The sequence below is a fragment of the Cibotium barometz genome, chromosome 6 (assembly GCF_041138505.1).
Source record: "Cibotium barometz isolate CiBa-2024 chromosome 6, ASM4113850v1, whole genome shotgun sequence".
Taxonomy (NCBI): domain Eukaryota; kingdom Viridiplantae; phylum Streptophyta; class Polypodiopsida; order Cyatheales; family Cibotiaceae; genus Cibotium; species Cibotium barometz.
Genome location: NC_141051.1, coordinates 17,613,820 through 17,623,091, shown reverse-complemented (window position 1 = coordinate 17,623,091; position 9,272 = coordinate 17,613,820). Strand labels below are relative to the sequence as shown.

The 9,272-nt window shown below is 41.1% G+C and overlaps 1 protein-coding gene across 1 annotated transcript; it reads left to right on the top strand.

The window, feature by feature from the left end:
• Nucleotides 1–7,082: 7,082 nt before the first annotated feature.
• LOC147637465 (uncharacterized) lies at nt 7,083–8,798 on the top strand. Its single transcript, XM_086798888.1, has 7 exons — nt 7,083–7,260; nt 7,328–7,384; nt 7,562–7,615; nt 7,706–7,759; nt 7,860–7,913; nt 7,996–8,061; nt 8,268–8,798. The coding sequence occupies exons 1-7, from the start codon at nt 7,186–7,188 to the stop codon at nt 8,370–8,372; spliced, it is 465 nt and encodes a 154-aa protein (XP_086655014.1). The 5' UTR covers nt 7,083–7,185; the 3' UTR covers nt 8,373–8,798.
• The last annotated feature ends 474 nt before the right edge of the window (nt 8,799–9,272 follow it).

The window sequence follows — 9,272 nt, the reverse complement described above, 5'->3', positions numbered from 1 at the left end:
AAATGATACTTGATTGGGCATGTCATGGACACTTGGAGGTGACCAAAGCATGTCGTGGACACTTGTTGGAGGTGACCAAAGCATGTGAGTTGCATTGGCAAGTGAATGCTTGTGGTTGTGAATACTTGGGACATTGCTCCATGAATGGACATTGAACAAATGGTAATGGATTGTTATTGAGATTTGGTTTGTTTTGCAAGGAGATTATGCCCAATTTTTTGTGGTTTGCCTACAATGCAGTGAAAATACAAAAGTGCAATTCAGACCCAAACCATTCAAGATCTCTCAAGGGCATTGAGAAGCCTTAAAATGGCATCTTAAGGCAAATGTAATAGGCCTTCAAGAGGTTGATTTGGACATCGTTTCAGGGTGCAAAGGGAATAGTTTGGTTAGACAGAAAGTCCTAATTTAGTCCAAAACAATGTGGATTGAATTCAAGGTGTTTACATAGCCTAAGAGCACTATCTAAGAGCTTCCAAACAAGCCAACAGTCTCTTAATTCTGTTACCATTTGGGTGGTCAACCTCACATAGTTGACTTTTAGCTAAAGTCAAAATAGAGAGATATAGGGGCGTTTAAAGTGGGAATTCAGGGTGGTAGGAGTGTTCCTCTCATCGAGTCGAGACAAATGCAGCAAACTAAATAACTCCCAATTTGGTTACCGTTTGCCCTACTAACCACTTGGTAGCATGGGAAACTGTGGAAGGCCATCGAAAGTTCAAGATGTTGGAAATGAGGGGGTTAGTGATGGATTGGCACATATCATCGACACTCCATTGGGTGATGAACCGCATGATCAAAATATAGCACCACATTCCATTTTTGAACATGGGCAAAACTCAAGGGGAATGCAACAAGAAAGGGTACCTCTACATAAAATTAGTGGGCAAATAGTGAATGAAGGCATACCGGTGCACTCTAGTGGACATGATCCAATCTCATTGGAAAACATCACCTCGGATATGTTAAGGATTGCTCTCACCAATGCAATCAAGGATGCACAAAGAGATGCCCAAAAGGAGGTGCTCTCTACATTAGTGAGCTCGCACGTCAAGGCAATGAGAATGCCAAGTTGATGCATCAAATGGTGTATAAGATGGATGAAAGGTTTGCAACTCTTGAAGACTAGATTTTAGGTGTGTAAAGAGGTGCAGATAGATTTGACCATGCACCAAATTCACATGGGAATATTGGTGGTATGCAAAGAAACTCAAATGTTCCTTTAAGAGACCATCAAGGTGGGCATGCTTTGGTTTCTAGGCTTGGAAAGCAGCCCACAACTTTGGATCCCATGGAGGGTTCTTCAAGGGGTGTGCACAATGTGAGTTGGAGACTCTTGGATGGAGTATTGAGGGGTTCATGGGATATATCACACACTACCCATGGACGTACTTCATGGGATATACCACACACTACCCATGGACGTACTACATTGGAGTCACCAAGGGTCAAAGATGTGAAGGACAAGGTTACACTTCCCAAGTTCAAAGGGGTGAACACAACCACTGAAGAACTGGAGGAATGGATTAGCAAGATGTGAAGGACAAGGTTACACTTCCCAAGTTCAAAGGGGTGAACACAATCACTGAAGAATTGGAGGAATGGATTAGCAAGATGGATATGTACTTTGCATTGTATCCCCATGAGGACGAGAACAAAGTACAATTTGTTGTGTTGTATTTGGAAGATTATGCCCATTCATGGTGGTAATTTACTAAACATGAGGGTATGCACTTTGACACTTGAGAGGCATTTAAGGATGCCATGTTTCAAAATTTCACATCTTCGTTGAATGAGCTCAATTTGTGGGACAATGGTACGATTTGGAGCAAAAGGGGAGTTCCGTCATAAAAGAGTATAGTAACCAAAGTTTAGAAAGCTCTCCGTGTTTTTTGGGGGAATGAATGAGTACAACAAAATGGTGAAATACATACATGGATTGAAAATCATCACTTGGGGCTGATGTGAAGGCTTGAAAGACCTCAAACTTTGCAAGATGCCATGTATTATGTGGAGGTCTTTGAATCTAAGTATAAGGCGGGTGTTGCTAGTAGATGGAATGTGGGGACAACTAAACCATCCACTTTCAGCCCAAATAGAGTTAAATGGCCAACTTCTACCTTTACTACACCTTATGTACATTGTGCATGCTTCACTCCAACCTCTACTCACATACCATGATATCCTAGTGTGTATGGACAACCAAGGAATGTGAAATGGAGTTGTTATATGGCCAAACCTCCACCCAAAGGTGATTCTAAATCCTCTTCCCTTCAAGGCAAGGTGATTAAACAATTGACACAAGCAAAAATGGATGAGAAGAGGAAGAAGGGGGTTTGCTTTCTATGCAATGATAAATGGAGTCCCGAGCATAAAAAGATACGCAAGGCATAGGAGGTACGGGCTAACATGATCTTTGAGGTGGTTGAAGATGAAGAGGAACCATTGGAATACCTGGATGATGCTAAATTTTAGGATTGTGCTAATGATGTGATAGAAGAGCCTACTCTTGACCCTTCTCAAGAGTTTACATTTGATCCAGGTGGAGAGGATTGAAAAGAAGGTGAAACAAAAGAAAGGGCACCCATGCTATGTGCCATTTCATAAGAAGTTAAAGCGGCATGCAAAGGTTCCAACACTTTGAGGCTCGTGGGGAAGATTGGGGACAGATCAATCTACATACTTGTTGGTTTGGGGAGCACACATAGTTTTGTGAACTCTAAATCAATAAATTCTTTGAGACTATGCCCGCATGGGAGATAATGAAGCCTTTAAAAGTGGAGGTTGCAAATGGACAACATGAGCTGAGTAAGAGTTGGGTTGCAATAAGGATTTCTTTGTCTTCCAATTATGCCTATGATGCCTATTTGATTGTGCTTGACATGGGGCCCATTGATGTGGTGCTTGGATGCGATTGGTTGCACACTTTGGCAGGTTTTCAACAATGGATTAGAATCGATATCCCATTCCAAGGATTGATGAGTTGAAAGGAGAAAAATATTTCTCCAAGATAGATCTCAAGTCCGGGTATCATAAAATAAGGATGAAAGATGGAGATGAGTTTAAGAGGGCATTCCAGACATTGAACGGGGTCTATTTCAATTCATGGTTATGCCTTTTGGATTATCAAATGCCACGGCCACATTTTATGCTCTTACAAACAAAGTTTTGAAGCAATTCCTCTACAAATCAATTTTGGTCTTCTTTGATGACATACTTGTGTATAGCAAGTCAAGGGAAGAGCACTTGATGCATGTGGAGGCAAGTGTTGAAGGTGTTGAAAGTGCACAAGTTGTTCACCAAACAAAGCAAGTGCAATTTATATCACAAGAGGTGGAATAATTGGGTCACATTGTGAGCAATGATGGCATTAAGATGGATCCCAAGAAGGTGCAATGTGTAAAAGAGTGGCCTACACCCACCAACACTACTCAACTAAGGGGATTTTTGGGACTATCATCCTTTTATAGGAGGTTCATATGTCATTATGCTCACGTGGAAGCCCCACTTACCGATAGGCTTAAGAAGGAAGCATTTTTTGGGATGTCGTGGCTGATAAGAGGCTCATGGGGAAGATTGGGGACAGATCAATCTACATACTTGTTGGTTTGGGGAGCACACGTAGTTTTGTGAACTCTAAGTCAATAAATTCTTTGAGACTATGCCCGCATGGGAGATGATGAAGTCCTTAAAAGTGGAGGTTGCAAATGGACAACATGAGCTGAGTAAGAGTTGGGCTGCAATAAGGATTCTTTGTCTTCCAATTATGCCTATGATGCCCATTTGATTGTGCTTGACATGGGGCCCATTGATGTGGTGCTTGGATGCGATTAGTTGCACACTTTGGCAGGTTTTCAACAATGGATTTGAAGCACATGAAAATGTGGTTTATGCATGAAGGTAAAGAGCTATGTTTGGATGGAATTTGCAGCCATGCATTAACCTTGGTGTCTATCAAGCAAATGAAGAGAGAGTTCAAGAGCTTATGCCTTGTTTACATGCTACAACTCACTCATCAAGAAGAGGACAATGGGTTGCAAATACATGAGCTGAAGGGATGGATGCCTTGTTGCAAGAGTACAAAGATGTGTTTAAGTCACCAAAATGCTTTCCACACCTACTAGAGATGCTGACCATGCCATAGAGCTTGAGAAGGATGCAAAACTTGTCCTCCTTATAGGCTTTCAAATGTTGAGCAGGAAGAGGTAGCAAAGCAAGTGGATGAACTTTTGGAAATGGGGTTCATACAACCAAGCCAATCACCCTTCGCCTGGGGTGGGATATATAGAGAATGGTAGAGAGAGAAAGATAGCGAATTCTTGGTTAGAGAGTGAGAGAAGGTGAGAGAGAGGGATATCTCTCTCACCTTCTCTCTCTCTCTCTCTATGTATCTCTCTCTCTCTCTCTCTCTCTCTTATATATATATATATATATATATATATATATATATATATATATATATATATATATATAAAGAGAGAGAGAGAGAGAGAGAGAGAGAGAGAGAGAGAGAGAGAGAGATATTTATATACATAGAGAGAGAGGGACAGAGAGGAAAGAGGGAAGAATAATAGATTTGACAGAGTGGAGGGGGCATGAGAGAGAGAGAGAGAGAGAGAGAGAGAGAGAGAGAGAGAGAGAGAGGAGTTGGTTGCGGTAGGTTAGAGGGGGGAGGAGGTGGCCTGGTAGGGCCAGACTGGGGGGCTGAGGTGGGAGTAGGGAGGAGGGGAGAAGAGAGAGAAGACATTGATATAGAGAGAGATTGGTTGTCAAAACAAGACCGCTCGAAGAAGCCCTATCCGTGCCCATCCCCCATTTCCTAGATACAATCCATAAGGCTTGGTGCTGATTCAATGAAGCACGTCTTGATGCTTGTTGCTGATCTCCCAACAACAAAGCACTTCTCACCTCCTTTACCAAGGTTTAGAGTTTGATGGTAAGGATGGGGGCCATGTCTTCACTTCCAATGTACCTAATCCATCTCCATACCGCTTTCCTAAGGCAATCATGGCACATAGAGTTCAAGTCACTCTTCCCCTTGGGCCTCTTCACCAACACCAAGGTACCCTCAGATGCATTCTAAATTCTATGAATAAAATGTGAGTACAATGTGTGTGGTAAGTGCAAGCTTCAAATAGGTAAAGTGAAGCCACTTACAATCAGGCATTTATATCTACATGCCAATGCATTCAATCTCATTATAAGAGTTTAATGCCGGTGAAGAAGCTTACCAAGGTGACACTCCAAATGGTTAGTCTTCTTGCCAATGATGTAACCTCAAGCGCTTGCCAAATCAGCTTTCCAATCTATGCTTTCTTCACTCTTCCTTGCATATGGTAATGACAAAAGAGTAACAAGTAGTAAATCAATTGGACTCAAGGTCTCTACTGCATACTTTTCTCACATGAAATGCCCCCTTTCTTGCACAAACTCCATGCAACCAGCCTCTGTACTAGATAAAAGTGAACCCTGATTTAAAGAAAAATGTCCTAACCTCCTATGCATTTTTGTAAGAAAGGATATAAGGCAAACATGACATGCATTATTAGCGAGTAATGTTGTATCAAGAAGTTTCTAATGCAATCTTGGAAGAAAATTTTTGGTGATTAGCTTGGAATTAGTTGGTATTAACCCTAAGATACAGCCTATCTTGATCCAAGAGTAAGAAATGCATAATTTTTTTTGAAAAGAATCTATCACTCGTTGTATGAGGCATACAGCAACCAAAGAGATATCAAGAGCAATGGATCATGAAAAGAAACAAGAAATCCCAAGGTTTTTCAATAGAAGCACCCACTTATGATGGCTTCTTGAGAGACGGATTGAAGCTTCCACGAAGAAGGCAACCAGAAAATGACGATGTTTTGGTTGATTCGTCTCCCACCACAAATCTTGAGGAAGGTAGCACTAAAAAGGGGCTACATCTAAGCCGTTTAAGATTCCCACTATGTATTCACTACTTAGCACAAGTCTTTGCCTCCCTTTGACCACTCTTGCCTAGCAAAAGCCTTAGCCAAGCTTTGCCTCCCTTTGACCACTCTTGCCTAGCAAAAGCCTAGCCAAGCTTCTCCATGTTGCGAACCCTCTTCTTCTTCCATGCCTCGTGCTTCTTTTAAAAAGAAAATCGCTTTCACATTGGATGTTCCACACTTGCTTTAAGTTTGATCCCAAATTTGGTCAAGAATCCCGAAATCTTTCTAAAATTCATCAAATCTTGGCAAAATCAAGAAAATTTTGGCTCATTCCAAGGTTTTTTCCATCACCCTATTATGATAAGATTTTTTTTACAGCCATGGATGTGAGAAAATTCAAGAAAACAAGAAAAATGGATGAAAGATCAAGATCAAAATTAAGGTCCATTACTATGATCCTCATGTCCACTAATCTAAGTCTCATCTAAGTATGACTAGCTTGAAATATTTCATACATGAATCAAGGTTTTGAAGAAAATCAAGAAACCTTGCATTTCATAGAATTGTTGCTCAAATTTGCTAGGATCAAAGCCAAGGGCTCTGAGAGCTATGAAAGGAAGGTAGAAAGAGGGAGACTTGTTAACGTGGAGTCTAGGGATACGTAGACCTTGTTTACATAGATGTTTGTGATATAGGAGAGTTCTCCATGAAAGCTTGCTAAGCAAGGCTTGATTAGTAACTCAGTAGTAATATCAAAAAGTAATTATTAAGAGTTATGTACAATTAGGGCTTATAGTTATGTCATATACTTTGTCCATGTTCACACACACTTCTTACCTTGGCCCCCACATTGGACCTTGCCCATGGCCCCTTTTATTTGGGCCATTACCACTTTTTATGCCTTAGCACTTCATTACATGTAAGCTGTCCTCTACAGGGATAGGAGTTCATGGGGGCAGAGTTCATGGGCAAACAGTACGCTTTTCTTCGTGTATAAATTGCCCGGGATACAAGTTCGGGTGCTATTCAAAAAAAAAGTTGGGTAGTAGTGTGTGTGTGTGCGCGCGCGCGTAAAGGGCCTTGGTGAATGGGTGTGTGAACTAGACCCAGGAGGGCACTATTCAAAATTTGAAAGGGCCACCCAGAACTAGCCGTTAGGCTGGAGCCGTTGGAGGATTCAAGGAGCTACAATACAAGGGAGGCAGTAAACCGCGCACTCACACACACACACACACAGCAACATCCCCAGTCAGTGCAAGCCTTCCCTGACGCTATGGCCGAGACTAGCTCACTTTCTTCTTCCCCGATCACCCCTGCCTGCACAAAAGCCCCTCCTCGCCTTCCTGAGGTACACGCTCACTCGAGAATTTGGTCTTTCTCTTGGATTTTTTTCCTCATTGTCTCTTTGCGCGCAGGGGGACGAGAATAATGCAGAATGCATGCTCATCAGGCAAGATTCTACGGCTTTCAAAGTACGTTCCTCCTCTCTCTCTCTCTCTCTCTCTCTCTCTCCCCTAGAAATGAAACTTAACTTCATTCTTCGTTCCTATTTCAAATCTTTTTACCGCCCAGAAATTTGATAGAAATTCACTTATCCCCCCCCCCCCCCCCCCCCCCCCCCCCCCCCCCTTTGGCCCTTTTCTTCACAGGCCATCAACGAGTCTAAAGCCGAGCTTCTTGCAAGAGTGCAGAGCCTAAGAAAGGTAATTACCATCATTAAGCAGTGTAACTCTGTTCTTTCTCTTTTCAATAAACAAGGACATGGATTTAAAGTCAATTAATTGCCTTGGCAGGACCTAAGAGAATGGCGAGGAAAGCTGGACAATCAAGTGCAGACGTATAGGCAGGCAAAGATCTCCTCAGAGCCCTAATTTTGAGTCAATAATTATTTTTTCCCCTTCATTTGTTTTTTTTTCCCCATGATTAACACATATTCCTAATCACCAGGAACTAGGCGAGTTAAGAAACACATTGAATGTTGAGGTGGAGCAGTTGAAAACAGTAAGCATTGTTTTAGACCTACTTAGGGCTAATTATCATTTGACAAAATAAATCATGATTTATTTAGCCTTTTCTCATGCAGGACTTCCAAGATCTTCGCTTCTCATTGAAAAAACAGATCGATGCTACCGCAAAGCTATCTGATCTGGTAAGACATTTTAATATCTTACTTTGGTTAAGTAAATGAAAATGAGAATTTATTAATCTAGGTTAGGCATTTAATTAATGATTCTTTCATGTTGTGTGAATAAAATTGACATGTCTTTTAACACGTAGGTTGGCTGCTAATCACGCTCATATTCTGATGATTAATGGCCATAACTCTAATTCATGTAATGCTAATTGGTGTATCAGTTACCAAGCAAGATCTCATCACCAACGCACGCTACCACGCTTCCAGATCATTCCGTGAAGGATATACAGCCCGCATCTCCTTTGTCGCCCAATGCTAATGCATAGCTTTTTCCAACACTTTTATTGGACAGCTTTAGCATATTTGTGTGGTTGGGACCAAAACATGTGGTGGGGGGGGCCGTTTCACACTCATTTGTCAATCCTTATTTGACAAATCAGTGGCACGCAATTCTTCAAGTCTCAAGTATTTTAAATAATATATTAACATTCCCTATCAGAGTTGTGTATTTTTTATGTAGTATTTTTACACTACAACTCTCTCTCCCATAGTGTGTGTAATAAAAGAAAACCCTCGTACCACCTTTCTGCCACCCACAAGTGGGGCGGATTGGCTAGTGCACATTGTTGGTCGTACATGCCCTTGTGTTGCATTCTACCGAGTGCATAATTATTATTGAGGACAGTGTATATTTAAGTAATGTGGGCATGTGCTCTAATGAAGTGATGAGAAAAAAAAACTCTACTTATGCCTTAATGATTCTTACAATCTTTTGTTTTAATAGTTATGCAATCTTGTGCTTTCATAGGCGGCATTGTCCACAAATGAGAAGCTCAAATTAGCTTAGACATGCAATCTTATGTTTTCACAGGCATTGACTGTCCACAAATGACAAGCATAAAGTAGCTTAGTCATGTTTCTTGCAAGCATAAAGTTGTTGTGAAAGGGCCTACAAATGTGTGGTCCCTATGACCTAAAGATTTCCCAAAGAATATGGTGGTTAAAAGGTTTTGCTCATTATTGGCACTTATTTAAAATCTATAATGTGCTGATTATTTAATAAGTAAATTTGAGAAATGCCTTAATGCTAGGTAAAGTGAAGAAGACTGATAATATGGGCATATATTATGTCCTATCTTTAATAGGACACGTCCTTTTCCCCCCCTTTTGATATATGATAACATACTAGGAAACTTTCTTTTATCCTTTGATATACAATTGCATGC

What these genes read in the sequence shown, in the direction of transcription:
- LOC147637465 (XM_086798888.1), top strand. Translation starts at nt 7,186, where the DNA reads ATGGCCGAGACTAGCTCACTTTCTTCTTCCCCGATCACCCCTGCCTGC. An exon ending in AAGTGCAGACGTATAGGCAG is followed by an intron (nt 7,760 to 7,859) that starts GCAAAGATCTCC and finishes CCTAATCACCAG; the next exon opens with GAACTAGGCGAGTTAAGAAA. An exon ending in CCGCAAAGCTATCTGATCTG is followed by an intron (nt 8,062 to 8,267) that starts GTAAGACATTTT and finishes TTGGTGTATCAG; the next exon opens with TTACCAAGCAAGATCTCATC.